Below are 23155 nucleotides of genomic sequence, written 5' to 3' on the forward strand. Positions count from 1 at the left end.
GAGGACCCAGTCCAGGACAATCTGGGCCACTTTCTGGGTCACTGCATCCCAGGCTGTTCGGTTCCAACCTGCAGAGGGTCTATCTGCCTCTTACCACTAGGGATCACCTGCACGCCTAGTGCTTCTCAGTTACCCCGGGGAGCCCATCTGAGACTGAGGCCCCGGCTGTCTGCCAGTGAGCTGATGTTCTCGCTACCCACCCACAGCTTCCCTTCCAGTGTGACTGGACGGGGTTCCTTGTTGGTCGTAGGGGCTCCTGTATTTCCAGGCTGCTCCTTGATATCCTTCAAGCAGCGTCCAGATCTCTAGGGAGACCCCAGCTTCCAGGCACACCATTCCGCTCATCCCGCCCTCTGCAGACACCTATACAAAAATGACACGTGCGCGACGAGGTGTTTGCATCTTTACTGTAGGGTGTTCGGGACCCCACGTGGCGGCACACGGGAGGCAGGAGGAATCCGCACCCACCAGAAGAACACTGCACTGATGCCACGTTCTCTCAAAGCCACCTCCCGGTTGTCCCGTGAGGACCACGTCACGCTCTTCCCCGTCCCCAGGATGGCTCGGGTCACTCGGCACCATCAGCAGCCGCTCACCAAGCACTGCCCCCATCCACCTGAGCCTGGCCAAATACTTCATTCTAAGACACAGGCCCCCGTGTGAGGGCCTCTCAGGTGTCTTGCAGACCCCTCACTGCTCTGCCCTCACTCTGACCCACTGCCTCTGCAGGCCCCCTGGATGCCCACTTCTGCTGAGATGAGCGATGTGGGCTCAGCGGAAAACCAAGCGCAAGCCCTGGCGCTTCAAAGCCCTGATCTGACCTCAGGTCAAAGCCCTATTCCAGGCACTCTGCTGTCTTCGTCACCTATTACGGGATGAGCCCTCCAACTCACAGCACCAAATGTTCTAGAATCCTGGTCTTTTCCCTTCTTTCCCTTTCTGCCTTTTGGTCCTTTCGCTCCTTTGCAACTAGAGAGGCTAGGGGAAATGAATTAAAATCAGTTAAGCTTGATACTGCTATGCAACTCTGGCAATAATAACCATCAATAATAATGATATTGATGATAATGATAGTAAACAAGTGACCAGGAGTTAGCCGTCCCGACCGGGCTGTGCTCGATAACACCTGCCCATGGGGACCCACGGCCCCTTCAAGTCCACAGGGTGCAGAGTCTTTCCCTATGCCTTTCACCCCAGGCTCTGGCGCCTTAGAGCTGAATCTCCCCAGATCTGCCGTGTGGTCTCTGCCCCCGCGTCTCTCCTGCCCCCACACCTACCCAACTTCCTGGCTGTTCTGAGTTGATCTTAAATAAAACCAGCGGTCTCCCCCGCCCCAAAAGCTTCCCTCCAAGCTCTGCCTTAGAAAGCACCCCCACCAAGGTGCTGAGTGCTGGGGGGGCAGAGGAAGGAGCAGAGAAAGCCTCTGACGGGGCTGACCCTGCTTCCCCAGGATGGCTGGGATCCTCGTCCAGGGCACCTCGCCCCAGCTGGCAGTACTGACGACCACTTTAATCCCATCACGACCCGACACGGGTCTCCTAGCCATCACAACTGTCTCCCCTCCCATCCTCCTCCACCGGCAGCCGGGCAGCGGGGCCTCTGCCTTCTGAGTCCATCAAGTGCTGCAAGAAAAGGAGAGAACCACGCGATTCTCTTTTAAAAGGACAAACAAATCCAAATTTAATCCAACTTACCCTCGTTTCCCAGGAGAAAGGGGCAGAGTGCTCATCTTGCCAAGTTATGTCCTGAAATAAAAATTCAAGAATAAACGTGAAACACAAACCCAAACATACCCCGTGCAAACACCCACCCGAGGCCGCGGGGGAACCGAACTTAGGACTCAGCCCAGCTCCTGGCTCGGAGCAAGCCTGATGTTTGCTTCGCACAGAATTTGCTGACCTTCACAGTCTGGCTTCTCCCTCATCTTTCCAGTGGTGGCGGCCAGGCATGTCCCGGGGCGCCCTGGCCAGAGGGACACTCACTGCCCGTGTGGGAGGCCCCGCGGGGACTCGATGATGGGGATGTGGGCGGAAAGGGAAAGGGGCTTTACAGGCTTGAGCCTCAGCTCTACCAGCGACTGCACACGAGGCCATGACGGGAAGAGGGCGGAGCCCTCGGAGCCTCAGTTTCCCTGATCTGTAAGGGGAGAATCATGCTTCCCTTGCAGGGTTGTGGTGACGATCAAATGAAGTAACAAATGAACAGAATGCCAGGCAATCAACCTCCAGCCAAGCCAAGGCAGCTGCGTCCCCGCCTCCCCCCCGCGAGCCCCCCAGAGATCGGAAAGGCGCTGTCGGCAAAGTCAATGAAGAACGAGCCCATTGAATGCCAGTGCCCACTTGGAGTGAGAGCTCTGACACCGTGCCCACCCCCGCCAACAGAACATGATGGAAAGAGCCCTTCAGAACGGTAACCGAGAATCTGACCGTGGCTCCATTAGGTTCTGCTCACTGGCCTGAACAAGAACGGGAAAATCACCTTTTCTTGGCCACCCCCTCTGAGCCCCCAGCCATCGTCCTGTGCCAGCAAGTCTCTGGTCTGTGCCTAGCTTCTACTGGGGATATTCTCTGAACCCCAAGTTGGGACATACTGGGCGACGGACTGAACATGGAATAAGGTATTTTAAATTGAGACGGTCATTCCACAAAGCACCCCAGGGAAGTGAGGTCTTCCTAGTCCCCAGAGGTCGGAGATCGGGCTCTGCCCCCCTCTGTAAGGCACAGGGGGTCTGCAGAAGGCCAGCTCTCGGAGCCCTCGCCATCCCCGCCTTAGCCTTTGAACTCGCTTGCCTCGGCCCCTTTGCTCCTGGCTGCCGGGAAACACTACAAATGAGAGGGAATGTGGGCCACTGCCCTCCCATTTGGAATTCCAGCTAAACACAAGCTACATCTCAATTTACAAACTCTGTCCCTCCAAAAATGGAAGTGGGCTGCCTGGAGGAATGTTCGAGAAGGAGCCCTTGTGATGAGAGGGAGGCCATCAGCCCAACCTCAGCTGTGGGGGCTCCTGGGTCCAGTCCAGGCCGTGTGTGTGCTGGGGGGCACCGGAGCATAGTGCGGGGCTACGTGACCTGAAAGTCTCCAAAACTCTGTGAGCTCAGGACCCTCTAAGTTCCTCTCCGAATCATAAAACAAGAAGGACTTTGTTTCCACATGGGGAAAGTGAAGGAGCCTATATGTATCATTTAGTCTAGATTTGGGTCTGAAGGACAAAAGTGAAGGGAAATCAACTGGCAAATGTGCTCTTTTAAAAAAGATTTTGTTAATTTATTGGAGAGAGAGAGCACGCACATGCATATAAGCAGGGAGAGGGGCAGAGGCAGAGGGAGAAGCAGACTCCCCCCTGAACAGGGAGCCCAACACAGGGCTCGATCCAAGGACCCTGACCTGAGCCAAAGGCAGACACTTAACCAACTGAGCCACCCAGGCGTTCCTGTGCTCCTTCTATCCAGACATGGGACGGCCCAGTGGCCACCTCAGTGGACAGAGGAGGTGTGTGGAGATTAACTGGGCAGGTGGAGGCAGGGGAGGGGGCAGACCCAGTGGCCAGGGCACACTGGAGCTGGATCCCCTCATCATGTGCTATGATCTGTCCTTAAATATTAGTTATGCAGCTGAAATCGGCAAAAATTAAAATAAGGCTTTGCAAGGAAAATAAGCATGGGACTCAGAGGACCGGAGACCAATCCTGGAGCTCAGTAAGCACGCAGTCACCAGTGGTGGCAGCCCGCATTCGCTAACATTCCAAGGGAACCGCAGACAGAGAGAGGGTCACACTGTGATTTCTCCCAAACTTGGTGTCAAGTCAATAGTCTTTTGTTTGCTCCAGCAAGAAACTCAGTCAAGGGGCAAATTCCTTAGATTTCTGCAATTCTGAGCTCATAAAAAATAATAAAACGCTTAAGAAAAATAAACATGCCAAGCAAAAATGTTACTGGAGCGCTGATGTCAGCCGTGGCCGCACACTCCAGCGCTGGGAACAGGCTCTCCAGGCAGCTGGATGCAAAATGGGACCAGGACAGCAAAGTGTCAGTGCGTGCACAGTGTTCTCTTTCTTCTTCTCCCACGATGTCCAGCAGACAACCAAACATGGCCAGGCACACGCTCGTGGATGCTCACATCTGCTTTCTGCTGGGTGGCCCAAAAGGCTCCCCCACCTGCCATCCTGGTGCCCAAGATCTGAAACTGTCAAGGCACCAAAACACATGTGCTGCTTAGACCACAGGATGTCAGGGAGTGGGCTCTGATTCGGCCAAGAGTCCTCACAAATTCCTCTCCATAAGGGACGCCTCTACCAGAGACAATGCTGCACCTCTCCGGAAATTATTTCTTCTCTGGAGCATGGCACAGAAAGAAGCTAGAAATCACTAGATCCCAAAAGCGCAGGACAAAAGCAGAGTCACGGGACATACAGCCCCTGGAAACCATGAGAGGCCAGCACAGCATGTGGGAGGCTCTGCGCTTCCCCACGTGGCTCCAAGGACTCCAGGATGGACAGGCACCATGTCTTCTTTCCTCTTAACATCCCACACGCCCTGACTTCTTACTGGAAAATGTTCACCCAACACAAATGTTCACCTCCTAGCAGAAAAAGTACTTAAAAAAAAAAAAGAACATCTGTTCTCTGCCCCTGGTACCAGAATGCATATTCACACAAAATCTCCAGCACTTTACTTTACTATTTGGAAGAACGGATGCGCAAGTGTGTTAAGATCTCTGGGGGCCCCAGACATTTGTACTTTTGGAGGCTGCAGCCAGAGGTGTGCTGGAGTGGGCTTACAGAAGTGGACTGTGAAATGTTAAGGCGTTTTTTGAACCTGCTGTTAAAGATAGCCATTGTTAGAAACTGAGTTACATAAGCACAATTAAAACACATTGTATTACGGGTGCCTGGATGGCTCAGTTGGTTAAGACTCTTGGTTTTGGCTCAGGTCATGATCTCAGGGTCGTGAGATCGAGTTCCGCATCGGACTGTGCGTGGAGTACAGAATCTGCTTGAGAGTCTCTCTCTCCCTCCCCCTCTGCGCCTCCCCCACCCAAATAAAATACATAAAATCTTCAAAACACACACACATTGTATTAAAAACAAAAGTAATATACTCCATACCCTCAAGGGTGGTTATTACTACGGCAGGGACGTGGAGATCGGAGCCGTTGGAGCCCTCCTGCACTGCTGGTGGGAATGTGGGCAACAGTGTGGCAGTTTCTCAAAACAATTAAACCCAGAATTGCCACTTGGTCCAGAAATTCCACTCCTGGAGCTGCAGCCGCGAGAAGTGAAAGCAGGTACTTGAACAGACACCCGCACACCAGTACCTGCTACAACATTCTGCGACGGAGCCAACATGTGAAAACGACACCGATGTCAGCAGCAGATGAATAAACAGAAGGGGGCAAATCCATGCGACAGAATCCTACTCAGCCTTCAAAAGGAAGAACATTCTGACACCAGCTGCAACTGGAATAAACCAGAGGACATCATGCTAAATGAATACGACAGTCACCAAAGGGCAAATATTATGTGACTCCACTTACTTGAGGCACCTAGACTAAGGCAAAATCATGGAGACAGAGAGCAGAATACAGTTCACCACGGAGGGAGAAATGGGAAGTTATTGTTTAATGGATTCAGAGTTTCTGACTGAGGTGATGGAAAGTTCTAGAAACCGACAGTGGTACTGGCTGCACAGCAGTGAGAATGTACTGGATGTCTACTTAAGAATGGTTAGAATGGTACATTTTATGCTATATGTATTTTCCCACATAAAGGAATCTGAAAAGGCAACAATCCTGCATAAGCCCAACTGTATGACGTTCTGGAAAAAGCAAAATCACAAAGACCGCACACAGATCAGCAGTTAGCAGAGCTGAAGGGAGGAGGTTAGGGCAATGAAAACACCGTACTACCGTAGCGTAGTGATGGACACTTTTCTCAAACCCTCCGAACGGACAACATCAAGAGTAAACCCCAGTGTCAGCCATGGACTTGGGCAATAGCCATGGGTCAATGCAGGGCTCATCCGCTGTAACAAACGTCCCACTCTGGTGGCCGATGCTGACAGTGGGGGAAGCTGGGCACGTGTGGAGGTAGGGCTTTGCCACTAGCTTTTTCTGAGAACGTAAAACTGCTCACCACACACCCTGCTCCCCCGTGGGCCCCAGGCAATCGGCTGGGGCTCCAGGTCAGGGCACCTCGCCCTCACTCCCGGCAACCCGACGTTCAACAGTTACCAACACACCCAGGCCTGCGACCGAACACACCGAAATTCACCACATTCGACGTTAAATGTAAATACTGCAATTAAATTTTAAAGTGATTTCAGTCATTTTGCTTTTGAAATTATTTAGTTACAAGCAACTCATCTATAATGGGTTATGATTCCTCTGTACCAGTCCTGACTCTTCCAAAATGACTCTACAGTGAGAAACTATGGACTTCAAATGGATTTCAAAGACAATGAAATCTTACAAATATTAACCTTCCCTCTTCATGAACTGGATTAGAGACTACTGAGCATTTATTCTTGTAGAACTTGTTTTCCGCTTTCAAGGCCCGGCGGGTGAATTTTATTGTTGCGTCTCAAGTGTGGGACCGCGAGCCCCTGGGGACAGCACTGTCTGCGCTGGCTGCCCCGTAGGTCCCCCACGGGTCTGAGCCAGAAAGGAAGCCAACCCAGAGGCATGGGCTTCCTGAGGGGACCTCTGACCTCCCACTGCCCAAAGCCAGGCCACTAGCAGCCAGCAGACGGGAAGCAGCCCCCTTCCTGGAATATTCCAGGCACCTATTTCGGAGACCCTGCGGCATGTTGGGGAGTCCAGCCTTCACCCTGGGCCTCTCTGAAGGCTGCAGGCCTGTCTGTCCACCGCCTCGGCTTGAGCAAACCACACCTTCCCTGTGGATGCCCTCCCTGCGGCACACCTGTCCCCAGGTATTCGGTGGGAATGGCCCCTTCCCGGGCGCTTCCTGGTGCGGGGTTCACGCAGGCACATTCACAGACACCAGACTCAAGACTCCCTCAAGGGGGCCCGTACCTTAGCCGTACCCTAGCTATTCCAGGCCAGGCGGTAAATCGGCATCGCCTAGGGTGCCGTGGTAACAGGCCGAATCCGTAGGTCCCGCCTGACCTAGGTTTACACCACCAACTCCCTAGGTCATTCTAGAAGGCAGCCCTTCCTCTGGGCAGCTTCCCCAGTTCGGCCCCTCCCACGACGCCAGGCCCCTTTCCATCTGCACGTTATGAGTATGTGGCCACACAGCCACACCGGGCTGCCTGTGCCTGTGGACCTGCAGGGCTCGGGGACCCACCTCTGCCTGCGCGGTCCACCCCACGTGCAGAGGAGCCCTCGGTCAGTACTGCTAGGTAGCTCCCGTCGTCCCCAAACAGGGACTCCTACGAAAGCAACCCAGGGTCCAGACAGCTCTCACGAGAAGCCCCCAGTTTCCCAGGCCAGCGCTCTCCCCCTCTACTTCGGAGCGGGCAAGCCCACGGCCCTGGGCACTAGTACCATCGGCCAAGGTGAATTCACCGTCTCCTAACAGCCTGCAAGGCTCCAGCCGAAGGAGAATCACATTTAAAAAGGTTTATTTCTGGATTCTTGCCAGCGTTCAATGATTTCATACAAGACAGCTGCAGCTGCGTTCCTAACAAACACTGCGGCTCAATCACAGTAAGTACGCGACCACCAACAGTCCACATGCCCACCTCCCAGGGTCATGACATCCTCCGAAGGTCGGGCTAGGGTGCGCAGTTGGCTAAATGTCGGTGCTGGCAACAGCTGGAATCCCAACCACGGAGCGTCCCAGCCACAGATCGGAATAATTCCGAAGCAGCGTCAGGATCCTGGAGCCCTGCAAGGTGCTCACTGGGACCGTAAGTCGTCACCATACTTCTGAAGTCCATCAATGACAGGACTTTCTAGCTGACAGATGGTGGCATCTTGACTGAAAGGTCAGAAACTTAAGGAGCCCCTGGGCGGCTCAGTCCGTGAAGCGTCTGCCTTCGGCTCAGGTCATGGTCCTGGGGGTCCTGGGATCGAGCCCTGCATCGGGCTCCTTGCCCAGTGGGGAGTCTGCTTTTCCCTCTCCCTCTGCCCCTGCTTGTGCTCTCTCTCTCAAATAAATAAAATCTTTAAAAAGGAAAAAAAAAGGTAAGAAATTTACACTGTGAATACTGTAAGTAAGAGAAATCAGGCTCAGACAGCAGAGCCTGGAGAAGGGGTCAGAAACCCCCCGGGCTGCTGACTGTCACGGCCCCCCAGTGATGTCAGGCACATCCGGCGTGGAGCACACTCTCCCTGGGTGGCTGTTCAGTGCCCGTCTCTGCCTCAAAGCTGCGGCGGCGCGGTCAGAACAGGTGAGGCAATCCCACGCCTTGGTACTTAACCCAACACGCTGAAAATTTACATCCACACAGAAACCTGCACACTGACGTTTACAGCAGCTTCACTCATAATTGCCAAGACTTGGAAGCCACTGGGATGTTTCGGCAGGTGACTGGATAAATACACGACGGGAGACACAGACGATGGAATACGATTACGAGCTAAAAAGAAATGAGCTACCGAGCCCCGGAAAGACACGGAAGAGCCTTCAGTGCATATGACGAACTGACAGATGCCAATCTGAAAAGGCTACGTCCTCTAGGCCTCCAACTATACGGCCTTCTGGACAAGGCACAGCTACGGAGATGGCACACAGGCCAGTGGCTGCCGGGGTGGGGGATGGGAGGGATGAAGAGGCAGGCAGAGCACCGAGGGTCTTGAGGGCAGTGAACTACTCTCATGGTGGATACGAGTCATTGTGCATTTGTCCGGACCCACTGGACGCGCACACCGAGAGGGAACCCTCATGCAGACCGCGGACTCTGGGTGAGGGTCATGTGCCGATATACGCCACTCTGGCGGGGTGGGGGGGGTTGGCAGCGGGGGGGGGGGGGGGAGGGCCGCCGCATGTGGGGGGATGGGAGTATACAAGAAATCTCCGTACTCTCTGCTCCGTGTGGCTGTTAACCTAAAACTGCTCTCAGGAACGAAGTTTACTGAAAAACAAGGCAGGGGAGTGAGGAAGAAGACTGATTAAAATATGCCCTTTTTTTTTTTTTACCAACTGCTTCTTTTTAGGGACTTTCATTTATATATTTATGAAATCGATGCTTTTCCCTCTGACGTGTAATATATTTAACTCTGCTGAGACAGGAGGGTTTCCAGAAATGCAAGGACGAAGCTGCAGGCCAACAAGAGAAAAACAGCCAGGACTGAACTAGCAGGCAGGCTGCACCGTGAATACAAATTCAGGAGCCGTGGCCCCCAAGGCCAGGCGGAAACGAAAGCTCCGTGCCTTGGCAGTAATGGGAGCGGGGGTGGCGGGGGGATGAGCCTTCTGCCTAAACAAACAGAAAACGAGTAGGATGCTTAAACAAACAGATCTGACCTTCGTTTGTTTTTTTGAAAAATGGATTTTTTTCCTCCGGTATTAAAGGAATCTCTTGCTTAAGAAAGTGACTCCGGTCAGCGAAAGGGTCCCAGATCTGCCAACATGCTTCTCAGCTCTGCCCCATCCCTCCCTGTGTGACAGTGAATAAATCATTACACTTCTTTCCAAAACCCCTTCTGTGGCAGCCCCTGGTTGCCCTCCCACAGGAGCCAGGGAGGGGGCCTGTGTGGCTGGCTGCCTTAGCTCCCAGAGCTCACCTGTTCAACACCCTTCCTCCCCTTCGTGGGGTAGCAGGCGGGTGCTACTCTGGGCAAAGAACCATGGGTCCGAAAGGAGAAGCCTGTGGGGAGGCCCTGCAGCCTCCCCCTCGCAGCCCAGGGAAACAGATATGGGCTCGAGGCCACGTTCTCAACTCCTGTCCAGAGCCAGGGCACAGAACCCCAGATGCAAGGACACGAAAAGCAACGTGAACCCGCTCATCTTTTCTAAAAACTGCAGGGCTCTACCAGACGGAAGGTGGGAATCATAATTATACATTCCACTTTCCTTAAAAAACAAATCCAGAATACTGAGAAAGTAACTCTCAAATTTCTCCTCATTTTTTTGCCAAGGGCTGAAAAAAGGAAAGGCCAAACTGCTCAAGTGGAAGGGGAAGAGGTGACCTCACGTGGGACAGGTCCTGTGTCAGGACACCATATATCCAACCAAACTCAAATCTAATGAAGAGTTAACACTCGAGGAAAGTTCTGGAAGGATACGATCAACTGCTTCACAATGCTGCTTCTGCAGTGTTTGGATCTTTTAACAGTAACATACAGATACATTATCTTGTATATCTTACATCAATTTAATTAGTTTATTTTTAAAAAACAAACATCTAGGGGTGCCTGGCTGGCTCGGTCAGAAGAGCGTGTGACTCTTGATCATGGGGTCACTGAGTTCCAGCCTCATGTTGGGTATAGAGGTTACGGAGGTTACTAAAAAAATAATAATAATAAACTTAAAAAAAAAAAATCTAGGCTGGCCAGCATGAATCCTAAGGAAGGCAAAGCAGGTCGTTTGCAGGCAGACCCAAGGACACTGAGTGGGGATAGCAGCTCAGCAAGGTTTGCTGAACTGGAATATTCCATCCTGACCTCCCCCCCCTCCTGAGGCACCCTCAGATCACTTCAGGGAAAGGCACTTCAGCCAGCTGGGGGCAAGAGCTGGATGGGAAGCAGGGCTGGACCAAGCCACGGGCCCACCGAGGCCTGCAGAAGGAAGTGCCGGCTTCAGGCCATGCAGAGGGTGTCAGGGAGTCAGGGAGGCCGAGGCTCAGCCCCAGAGGAGGAGGTGAAGGCAGAGAGGAGCAAGGGAGCAGCCAGCCAGCCCCCAGGTCCCTGCAGGAGGGGGAGGGACAAGGACGCCTGAGGAGGGACACTTCCTTCCTACAGCAGCTGGTCACGCTAAGCTGTTGAAGAGGGGGCGGAGCTGTCTGGCTCCAAGGCCCAAAATTTCTGTGTGCTGTCGCACGCAAGAGCCAGATCAGGGTCCCTGGGGGCTGGCGTATGGCACATGGCAACACCCTTCCTGCCCAGCTTCACCTACCTTATGGGAGATGGCAGAGACACGTAGGTCCGGGAGAAGTAAACACACCAAATTTCCGGGGTTACCTGCTTACAGCCTGCAACACATCTCTAAAGATTCAGCTTTGGGGTTTTTTGGGGTTTCATTTGTTTGTTTGGTTTCCTATTTGATAACAGGAAGCAGCAGAAACAGACTGAGTGATCTCTAAAACCTTCCAAAATGAAAATCTCCCATCTCCCCGAGTAGGCCATTCCCAAAACTTTAGTGCTGAAGGAAGAATGCAGGGAAAGTCAGACCTCTAAAGGCAGCTGTTTGCAAACATGCCTTCATGTTCATACCAAATACCAGAGCCACTCATTTCACGGAGGAAGACCTACGCCCTGAGCAGGCGGCGCCTGGCTGGTAGCACAGCCAGGAATGGAGGTCAGGGCTGGGGACCCCAGGTGCTCCTCTTCTTTCGCTAAGAGAGAAGTATTCCACCCCAGCCGCTCCAGATTCTCTGCACAGGAGTTACTTGGGGACATGATGGGGGGCAGGAGGGGTTGGTGACCTTGTGATGAAATTGTAATAAGATCATATGTTCATGGGGTAGGGGGGCTTTTGAAAGGAGCTGGTGAAGATTACGGACAGCCCAGGCAGCCCTAAAGCTAGAATGCCTCTCGTTTCTAATGTATTAGGCTCTGAGAGATATTCTCTGAATTAATTCCCAAGGAAGGAAAAACTGAAAACGGACAGGTCCCCCCGTGGCTTCAAGGCACAAAGGCAGCTGATCTCCCTCCACACCAGGCTGGTCGTCCCAGCAAGGGGGGATCTGAGCCCTGATCTTTTTGCTGTACAGGCAGTGAGGGTACAAATAAACACAGATCCCGCGATGTCGCACCTGTCCACACAGAGCGGTCGCACCAGAGGCAAGTGTGATGTGCGAACGGAGCCCTGACAAGTCATGGCCAAGATCGACGACCACCAATATGCAATCGCGTTTCTACTTATTTGTTCCTTAACATAAGAAAGACTAGATGTTGGTCACATTTGGAGGCTATACTTTCATGATCTGACTTAAAATGTGGGCTACAAAAATATTCCCAGTGATGGGGAGAGGGTATTCAAAGAAACAGGTGATACCCTTGCCCTTCAGGGAAGCTGAAAGGGGGTGGGGGGCACAATCTGAGGCTGATGTGACTGGTGATCCGGAGACAGGCCACACCATGGCCATACTGTGGACAGAACAAACCGAAGCTTCAAATACGTGCCCCAAGGCACATGACCAGAGGCCACCAGAACAGAGCTCCTTCTCACGTGGACAACTCTGACGGGCCAACTGCAGACTTAGCAACAGCAGAAATGTATTTATTTCATGATAATGATTTTCGCAAGTGGGAACGGAGAGACTCGATAACAACGCACTTGACGCCTGAACGACACAGGGGTTAGGGACACCTGTACACTTGAAAATCCACATGTCACTTCTGACTCCCCAGAAACTTTACCGACAACTTACTGTCGACCAGAAGACTTACCAATAAGATAAGCAATCGATTAACAAACATTGTGTATGTTATGTGTATTTACTGTATTGTTACAATAAAGTAAGTGAGAGAAAAGAAAATGTGTGAAGAAAATCATAAGGAAAAGAAAATACATCTACCCTACAATTCTTCACCCCAAAAATCTGCATACAAGTGGACCGGTGCACTTCAAACCCGTGTTGTTCGAGGGTCAATGGCATTCTTAACCACGAGCAGCTATAACCGTCTTTTAAGCCCATAGGCCCTTTGTGGACGTGATCTTGACCAGCATCCCGTCAATGCTATTCCCGTCGCAGAGCCCAGAAAACTGAAGCTCAGAGAGGTCTGTGATTTAGACACAGTCAAAAGGCCGGTAGATGGGGGAGCCAAAACTCAAACCCAAGACAGACTACAGAGCCCAGGCTCCTCCCACTATAGCCTTAGGAAACGCACTTAGAACCCAGCATATGGGGTGGTCCTTCGTGGAAGTACTCAAGAGGCTGGCGCCTACTCGTCATCTAGAGTCAGAAGGTGGCTCCGGAGAGAGCTGATTCACCCGAAGCACCCATGTGTCAGACGTCTGTCTGTAGCTGCTGGGGGTGGGCAAGCTGGAGGGCCCAGGAGAGCACTCTCCATTCCACGATTGGCTGTGAAGGCCCCTGGGACATCAGAAGACAGCTCAAGTGGAAAGGACAGAGGGCCCTACTCAGTCTGGTTTAGGGCCCTCTTGGAAAACCTGGGCCACCTATCTGGGCCACTCCATCCAGCAGCCTCGCCAGGGGTCACCCCCCACCCTGCCGTTACCTATTGCCCCTTGTGTCCAGGAGCCAGCCCTCCTCCATGAACAGCCCTGGGCATGAGACCACCAACTACTTTGGTGTCAACCTCTTGCCAGGTCTGGGGACATGCATTTTAAACTCCCTCGTGCCATTAAACCACACAGCCACTGCAGGTCAAAACAGACCACGGGTCATATTCTAAGTACCTCTCCTCGAAGTCAGTGCCCTCTGTCCCTCTGCCATCTGGTTTAAAGTTGGTCAGAGGCATTCCAGGGCATGCTCTCAGCCCGTTTTGTAAAGCTGAGTTCAATTCTGAAAACCGGGGCTGGTCTGTTCCTGGATCGGCAGGCAGGTACCACAGTGAAGAGTCCCGTTTGCTTTTAAATCACATCGGGCTCACGGATCCAGAAAGAGCTTAGTCTGGCACCCGGTTCAGGAATTTGAGTACAAAATTAACTTGGCCACATCTTTCCTTATCAGTGATACTGAGCCCTTATATGGCAAGAGTTTTTTGATGATGAACAGGCATGTGGATATTCTTAGCTGGACACCAGGCTAAGGAAAAATGACAGTCACTCTTCAACATCTGTAAGTACTTACAGGTTTACTTCCTCTCCTATTTACTTACTCATGACTTTTCCAAAGTAGGGCTGCTTGCTTTTTCATCACCCAAATCTGAGCACAAACACTGCAAAGGTCTTTATACAGATGCGGATTTTTGCACTGAAAATGCTTTGGCCCTTAAATACATTTTGAACCTATATTTTCAACCCCCCAGTTTACCACACCCTTGTTTTTCCTGGCAGAGCCTTCCGAGTTTAAAGTCCAATGGAGACTTTTCTTTGAATTCTGTCAGAATAAGGCAATGCTGGCAGCATATTTCTGTCCTTCACACACCCCTCACATTTAAGTGGGTTTACGACCACAAACATCTTGTATTAATAAATGTCTCAGCACACCCAAGCCTGAAAATCAGCTTTAAAACTCAGTGTTAACTAGAATCCCTTCCACAATCCACAATGCCCTGGGAAAAACTCACCAAGCCCAGCTCCCCTCCTGCAGGCTCCCAGGGTTAAGAAAGTGCGGGCTTCATTTGTATACTTCATTTTTATACTTCTTGCTCCTTTTGACTTTGCCCTTCATAGTAAAAGTTGAGTGTGAAAGGCCAGATTCTAATGGCACAAAACAGTGCAAATTCTAATGGCATCAAACGGGTATCAGTGAAACAAAAAAGAAGAAAAAGACGAAGTTTCTGAGCAGCACTGAACACTCAGGTCTTTGTGATTTAGAAGGGGACACCCCTGAGTTTTTTCTTGTATGCTTCCAGCATTTCTCCCGTCTAGAAGTGTAGGAACCGCGTCTAGATCAGAGACCCAGACATGTCCTTATATGTAGCAAAGGCTTGCTGGCGCCCATTTAAACTCATCGCTTAGTTTTTTGATGAAAAAACGGGGCTCCATGCGCACCCCCAAACCAAAGCTGCACATCGTACTCACCTGTAAAACATCTTAGGGAAACGTCCTAACCTTGGAAGGCACCTCTTCCTTCTCTTTATCTTGCCTGACAATTTCTCTTGTCCCATACAGCTCATCACAAATATTATTATTAATATATACAATTTTCTGAGGGCCATCCAGGGCAGGCACGGGGTGAGTAGTATCATCTCCGGTTTACACCGGGACAGGGGAGGGGCGGGGAGAGAAACTGAGGCTCTAAGAGGTTAAGTCACCCATGGCCATGGAGCTAAGGGGCAGAGTGGATTAGAACTCAGGCTAAAATTCCTTGGGGTTTCCAACCTGGTCCGCCTCGCCTAAGAGCAGCCGCCTTCAGCTGCGGGGGAACTCTCTAGCTCCTGTGCGGCCCAGCGGAGCAGGTCTACATGGACGGTTTTTAAAGACCTCCTCCTCACCGCGATTCTCAAATTCCCTCTGGGGAGCCCCTAGCCCCGCACCGGCGGCCCCGGGACGCCCCTCCCGCCCACTCCCGTCCCCGCGCCTTCTATTCCCCTGCCCGTACCCGCGCGACCGGCGGGCAGGGGACACCCGGACTGGCCGCCTCGGGGCGCGGAGAGGTGAGAGAGTCCCCGGCCGCGCCCGCACCTACCTCGTCCCCGAAGCGCACCACCTTCTGGCCCGTGGGCCCGCGCAGGCCGGGAAAGCGCGCCAGCTCGTCGGAGTCCCCCAGGTCCCCAGGGTCGCGGGGCGCGGAGACGCCCGGCCCCACCAGGCACCGGTCGATGATCTCGTCCTGCTGCGCGGGCGGCAGCCGCGCCCACTCGGGCCCGTACTTCTCGCGGATCTTCTCCTTGTCCTGCATGATCTTCCTGGCCATGGGGCTCAGCGACGAGAAGTAGGTGAAGCGCTTCCGCTCCCGGTCGTCCAGAGGCCGGTTCCCGCTCATGACCGCCGAGCGCGAGGCCGCGATCGCCGCCGCCATCGACGCCATGCCCGGCCTGCCAGCCGCTCCCCCTCCCCGCGCCCCTCCCCGCGCTCCTCCCCGAGCTGCACCGCCCCCGCGGCCCGGAGCCCCGCCCAGCGAGCCCCGCCCCCACCCGCCCCGCCCCCCGAGCTAGGCGCCCTTCCGCCCCCGAGTCCCGCCCCCGCGCCCCACGGCCTCGGGAACTACCCTCCGTGCCCGCACCGCGGGTATCCCGCCCTCCCCGACGCCCCCGAGGACCCTGCCTCCCGGGGCCGCCCACCCTCGGGAACTCCGCCCTCCGCACCCCGACCCCGGGAACCCCGCCCTTCGCGCCAGCCCAACCCCGGGAACCCCGTGTACCCGGACGCCGAGTACCCCGCCCTCCGCAACCTCCCCGCTCCGGGGAGCCCCGCGACCCGCAACCCCGGTACCACGCCCTCCGCTCCCCGACCTCCGAGGATCCCGCCCACCGAGTCCGCCCAACCACGGGAACTCCGCCCCCGAACCCGCCCACTCCCGGGAACCCTTTCCCCGCCCCCACCCAGAGCCCGCCCACTGCCGAGAACCCCACCTTCCACGCCCCTCTCCCGCGTCCTGATCGCTCTCTCGCGTTCCAGCCGCTCCCCCACTTTTCAGGGCTCCCCTTGGGCGGCTCAGGAAGTGACGGACGCGCCCCCCAAGTCCGCTCCCGGCGGTCTCACGGGGCTGCTGGTGGGGACCGCCATAGCGCCACGTGGTCACTTGTTTGACAAAGGAAACTTTTCTCCCTCCGATGCGGCTGAGAAAGTCCGATTTCAGGACCTAGCCACAGGCAGCCTCATTCCTGTCCTGTCCCTTTCCCTGATGGGCCAGCGGAGAAAGAACTAGCGTTGGGAGCGTTCAAAGAAAATTAGTTTCCGCTCCTCCTAAAGAGAGGAGTGAAATAAAGTGCCGGGTGGCTCACAGTGCCTTTCCCTAAATGAACTGCAGGACAGGCGTCAGGGCCGGCGGGCGTACCTGGACCGGGTTTTGCCAGCGCACGTGAGGAGGTTTTCCCCAAGCCGGAGGCGTGGTCTTACGCTTTCTCCCAAACCAGATGAAATGACAAGATTTACTTTGGAATCTCAAAAATCACAAGAACTCTCAGCAGCTCGGTATTTGCGAACAAACTGGAGGAGGCAGAAAGTTTTCACAGGCAGAGAAGCAACATCCCAACAGCAGTAGGGACAGATTTGTCGTTTTCGAGTATGTCCCAGACCCACAGAAATTAAAATTATACAGAGCCCTCATCTTCTTGCTGTCAGGCAGTTTTGTTTTGTTTAAGATTTTATTTATTTGAGAGAGAACGAGAGAGAGCATGAGCAGGGGGAGGGGCAGAGGAAGAAGCCGACCCCTCTACAGGATCCTCTGTCCCAGGACTCCTGGGATCATGACCGGAGCTGAAGGCTGACGACGCCTCACCTACTGAGTCACTCAGGACCCCTATCAGGCTGTTTTGAACAAGACTGTAAGGTCTCAGATGAGAATGTCCACTCTTAGAATAACAAATTTGCATTTCAGCTTTTACTTAGGGTCTTTGCCTCTCAAATAACACTTGGATAGTTCTGAACACAGTCCTAGAAATAACGTGCAAATAACTTGTTTTAAATATGAGATAGCCTTTCATAGTCTGGCCCAGAAATCCTAAGAAAATATTTTTGGAATGTCATGAATGTGACAAGATCTGCAAGAAAAGATACTGCTATCGACAGTGTTATCAGCATAATATACTGAAGCAGTGGGAAAAGCCACCAGATAATAGCCTGGGTTGCACAGTATAAAGGACTATTTATGAAGCCGTCAGGTTGAGAAGAGCTTGATATTATTGGTCTCTGTTTAAATCAATGCTTATGTATATGCTAGGTACACTAACCTGAATGCAAGGGACCTTACCTGTCTTGTTTACTGCTGGGAACAAGAATGCCCCGTGCGGAGTAAGTGCTCCGTGACTCTTCGTTGAATGAATCATGAATAAATAAATGAATGTTACAGAGTTTGCATTATTATCCCTCTAATCCTCATTTCTTAATGGGTACGGGTCCTGTTTAAAAATGTCTTCTGGAAATTTAACTAACATCTTCTAGCTTGCTTTGAAATTCATATAGGAAGGATTCTGTGCTATTAGAAACTTGGTCCCATGTGGTTTTCCAAGCAGTTGCAAAAATAAATGTTGCTTTCAGAAAAGCACAATCTGATTAAGTAGATTTCAGATCAGATATAACTTATTGCCAGAGAAGTCATCATCTAAATATGATAGATAAATCAGGGCCATCAGCCAAAGCATGTAAAGTCCATGATCTGGGTGATTATGGGTAACTAAAAGGAAACTTCTTCCAGATTATAAGTAGAAACTCCCAGGAAATAAAGCACTCTGACAGAGACGTGACCGAAATTAGAGGTGGGGTGGATTGTGTGTGTGTGTGTGTGTGTGTGTGTGTGTGTGTGTATGGCTATATTTGTCATATTTCCCTACATAGAAGGTCCCTTGGTGTTTATGTATGGCTCTTTCAGGATTTGATCTTACTTGAGGGTAAGGGCAGGGCTCCTTTCCCCAAAGCACCCTCTACACAGCTGAATGTTGCGTAGGCTCTCAGTACACGGTCTGGTGAATGAATTCGTTGTCCCAAACAAGTAATTTGTGCGCCCACTCTCCCCACAGAGATACCCCGCAAGGTACTGGAAAACCACAGGGCAAGCGTTCTAGTCCTGCTTCTAAGAGTTGATTGACCAGCTGTAACATTTTGCGAGGCGGTTGCCAAAACTTATGGTGAAATTCCAGACACTACGGCAAGCAGATGACCGTTTGGGGAAGGGATCCTTCTGATGACATGACCGGGCAGTGTACTGGTGGATAAAGCTGGCCTTCCTTACAGAGGCTTTCAGCTTGGATGCAGGCGGGCTCCCTGAGCACGATGATTCATTACTGCATCTGTTACTGGTTATTCCAGCTGCTGACCTGCAAGAGGATTGTTCTCTGCTGTTTGCTCCCACACCCAGAAAGAATGGGCGATGGGCCGAAGTGAGCCTGGTTTATTTAGAAGACTGGGCAGCGTTCATGACGAAGACAAGAGAGAAAGAAGGGAAAGAGAAGATGAATTTACAAATCTCCTCTTGCCAGAAAATGTGCTTTGAATATTTTGAGGATAGGGGTTCTTTTTTCCAGTTGGAGGAAGAGCTTGCGCTGAGACAGCCTTGGTCTGTCGCCAAGTCCGGGCAGGTGTGAGGCACTCCCTGTGCCTTCAGGAACGCAATCAGCTTCTCTGGGCAGAGCCACATGACCCACATGAGGCTCAAAAGTGGGTCTTTCTCCGTTGACATCATGTTTTACATAGCAAAGACAACCGGCTTAACTGCTCTGTGAAAAATGCTAAAAGGCCCCTTGAAAACAACACCAAAACTCTTCTACCTGCCTGAAACCTTACCTGGAGAAAAGTCTCTGGGATTTTTAGCCCTCTATAAGAATCTAAATCAGTCTAGAAGCAATTGTTCATTCTTTTTTTCCCTTCATCTGAAATTTCTACCCCACTAGCTCCAAAAATAGAAATCTCCTTAAGCCCAGCTCAAATGCCCCCTTCTCCATGAAGTCCTCATGATTGCCCGAGCTCAAAAGAAGTAGGTAGACACAAAAGAGATGGTTCCTCTCCTTTATAGCTTGATCTCAGATAGACTTCAGTGTCCTGGGAAGAGCGACACCAACATTATTGGCATTATACATGCATTTGATGGACCGCATGTTGCATCCCCCAACCCTCACCCCCACCACCAAGTTCATGTGTTGAATACCTAAACCCCAGTGTCTGGCACTTGGAGGTAGGGCCCTTGGGAGGTGATTGGGCCATGAGCCCCCACAATGGTACATTGTCCTCATAAGAAGATGGGAGATCGTGTGCCTCTCTCGTTGCTCTTCACCCCATGAAGGAGGAGGCAGCCATCTGCAAAAAGGCTTCAAATTCATATCAAGTCTTGGTTTAATAAGTGTGTATAAATGTAGCAATGTAGCTAGAGGGAGAGAGAATGGGGAGGGGAGCAGATAAAAGTGGCCGCTGGAGAGGAGGGTGTGAAAGAATGGGCAACGATTTATTGACAGAGAAGTCAAGGAATTCCTCTCTCCACTAAAGTGTTCTCGACTTCTAAACACTCCTGGGTGGGGGATGCATTTTCCTGCCTTCTGTCCTTCTCTTCAGGCTGCCCGACATTTGTTAAATGAGCTCCTGGCTCTTGGCTTATAAATGTAGATGGTTATCCCAGCTGTCTTGGGGATTTTAGTGGAATCCACTAGAGCTCTCTGCTTGGCAGGAGACATGAGTCTGTTTGTTCCCGTACCTCTTTCATCATTAGCCAGAGCTCAGGGACTTGGTCAAAACTCCATGCAGTAAAAAAGACAGACTTCTGGTTACCATCATATTTTCACTGTATGCTCCCTGCTGGGATTGAATCTATGTCCTTGAATCCCTTGAACCTGAAATGCCATCAAAAATACCGAGATGCTATAAAAAAAATGGAAACAAATATGGAAAAGTGAAAACAGTTGTCTGTTATGTTTCTGGGATTGTATTTTATGTTTTAATTTCTGCGGAAATATTGATTTAAATTCTGTGAAAATATAGAAACATTAAAATTGGCAAGTGCTGTGAGTCATTCACATCTCCAGAGGGTGAGATGGTACACGACACTGAAAACACAAACTATGTGTGTTCGTGTCAGTGATCTTGTCATCTATCTAACGCAAGACGGGCAGGGAGGGTGGCTTGCACCTCTTCCGAGGGCTCCCACTTCTGAGTAAATGAAAGTCACTGGCCAGTGGCCAAGGGGAGCCCTTCATAAATACTTTTTAAATGTGAGGGGGATGGAGGGGGATATCTTGCCGCTAACTTGGCCTTCACATTTCACGTGGTAATGCAGCTCGCCACTTCTCCCGACAGGACCACGCAAGAAAAGAGCTGAATCACGCTTGCAATGCTCTTTCCAATCTCTCGTGTCCGTTGCCACCACTGCCACCACACGATGCCAGTTCTTCCCGTCCATCCTGGCGCGGCCGGCCTTCCCACCTCCAAGCCACTCCCTGCGAACCACCCTGCATGCCCCTGCCAGCCTCCTCCTCCCTCACAAACCCTCTGCTTGGTGTCTCTCTTTTTGTTACCACTGGAGGCCTAACTCTCTCTGGCCTTCACTAGCCTCCCTCCCTCCCAGCACATCACCAAAGCCTCAGATAAGCAGATCCTTCCTCCCTTCTAGCTCTGTGCCCATCAGTCCATTAGCCCATCCAAATTCTCCTGACGCTTGAACGTTTGGCTTAAATGCCATCTGGATGACGGTCACCACATCCCCTCTACACTGGTGGCTTTGGCATGCATGGCCACCGGTACAGTAGAAAGTATACTGTAGGCGTTAACTGCTACATAAGGACCGTGGCCAAGTGGCTCCAGGGACAGCCAAGAGACTGCAAGGAGGCCAGCGTGGTCACAAGGTGGCTGTGTGCCCACCTGTGGGCGAGCTGTCCCCAGGGAACCTCTCTGCCCACCTCTTTGTCCCTTCTTCCTGCTGGTCTGGTACCTCCAGGCTGACAACCTGCACAAGGCCAGCATGAGCTCCCCGTCCACAGGGTGTGGTGGAGCTCCTTTGGGTCTCTAAAAGAAGTGCTGTGCTGGAGACCCAGAAATATGGACAGCTCTGATGAAGCTGCTTGGAAAACACCATAAAATAGAGACCAGAGAGTTCAGGAAAGTACTTTCCAGACCTATTAACTATGTTCCTACATCAATAACCAATAAATGCATGGCATCAGCGACGCACAATCTCTGCGCTCTTGTCTAAACCAGTCACAAAGAGCAAAAGCCAGGCTTTCCGTGTATCATATATGTGGGGGCAAAGTCAAGGAACTTCCTGAAGCGAATCCTGTTTAGTAGAAACGTCCATCGAAGCAGCTCCGAGCACTGGAGACGTGTCAACACCCCTATTAAGAAGAACGAAGATGCATTTCCCTCCGCTCATGATTGGCAACACTAGTATAGACTGAGAAGAGTGACTTGCTCAAGCTCGCGGATTACAGGGTTGAGATGGGGACCTCGGGCTAGGGTGCCAACACCATGCTCCTTGATGCTCATGCCCTCGCTCACCCCCTCACGATACGCCACACACTCCGTAGTCACTGAGAAGCGGCAATGGCCAAGACCCTGCCCTCACCAAGTTGATCACTGAACAGGCGAGGCAGAAAATGAATAGCAACCAGACAAAATACCCAGAATGCGTATGAAGGAAACGTGATCCCTGCAAGGAAAGGATTTTATGTGGGAACCCAGGAAAGCCCTAAAAGGTCAGGCACGGGTCCGAAGTCTCCCCATTAGCCTATGCAGAGCAGGAATCTGGCACACTGCTGTCTCCCCCCAACACCTGCCCCCCCACGGAGCCAAGGTGTCCCCACCCGAGTCACGGTGCCCACCTGCAAAGGCAGAGTAGCCCAGGCTCTGGGCGACAGCTCCCTGCTTTTTCTCGAGTGCTGGTTGGATGAGTCTCTTCTTGCCCATTCATCAAGGGGAACAGGGCCCCGGGGCAGTGCAGCCTAAGGAAGGGAATGGGCTCAGGACCTCACGGCCTGGGGGAGACTGCAGGACGTTCCCCAAACTGCCAGAGAAGCCTGCAGGAGCAGGTTTATTTGACATTGCCTGAAGCCCCGCTGCGTCCTCACAGCCTGGTGGGAGAAACCCGCTCTCGCAGGGCTGTCTTCTCCCGGGTGCCCTGCCTCCCCGCCGCCCCCTCCTTCTGGGGCAAAGGAACCTTAGCTCACGGTGCTGTGGGACCATGCTCGGGCTTGTGGTGTGAGCTCTATACATGCAGTGTTGGCCTGCTGACACGCAGAGCTAAGCTTCTGACACAGAACAAAACAAAAACTCTCTCTCATCTAGACACACGGAGCCTGGTACTAATAAACCCAAAGCACCCTGGTTATCAACTGGCCTGCTTTTTCTAGGACTTCTAAATGTGTTGAGAAAGACAAGTGGCCCTTTGTTCTGCTGGGTGCTTTTGGGGCTGCCCGTCCTTGGTGCCAGTCTTTCCCCAGCCAAGGCTGGGCACGTTCCTCCGCAGAGGCCGGGTGTGGGCTTGGGAGCCAGACCGCCCACATTCCACTGCTCGCATCACTGTGTACGTGGTGTGACGCACACCATTTTCTCCCTGTGCCTCAGTTTCTATACGTGTTCAGGGAGGATAATGATTCTGAATCAACTACTTCAGAAAGTTTGTATTTGGGTTAAAAGAGAGAAACCACATATATAAAGTCCTTGAAAGAGTGCCCGGCAGGGACGCCTGGGTGGCTCAGTCGGTTAAGTGTCTGCATTCTGTTCAGGTCATGATCCCAGGGTTCTGGGATCGAGCCCCGCATCGGGCTCCCTGCTCAGCGGGGAGCCTGCTTCTCCCTCTGTCTCTGCCGCTTCCCCTGCT

General features: G+C 52.3%; 1 protein-coding gene across 1 annotated transcript in view; it reads right to left on the reverse strand.

The window, feature by feature from the left end:
* The window catches only part of CUNH1orf198 (chromosome unknown C1orf198 homolog), a 32416-nt gene extending 16654 nt beyond the window's left edge, over positions 1–15762 (reverse strand). The window contains exons 1-2 of the mRNA XM_026504199.4: positions 15386–15762; positions 1695–1745 (exon numbers count right to left, since the gene is read on the reverse strand). Of these exons, the coding sequence (XP_026359984.1) occupies positions 1695–1745; positions 15386–15727 (393 nt within the window). The 5' untranslated portion in view covers positions 15728–15762. The remainder of the gene's footprint in view (positions 1–1694; positions 1746–15385) is intronic.
* Between the last annotated feature and the right edge of the window lie 7393 nt (positions 15763–23155).

Source organism: Ursus arctos, unplaced genomic scaffold, assembly GCF_023065955.2.
Source record: "Ursus arctos isolate Adak ecotype North America unplaced genomic scaffold, UrsArc2.0 scaffold_7, whole genome shotgun sequence".
In the NCBI taxonomy this organism is placed as follows: domain Eukaryota; kingdom Metazoa; phylum Chordata; class Mammalia; order Carnivora; family Ursidae; genus Ursus; species Ursus arctos.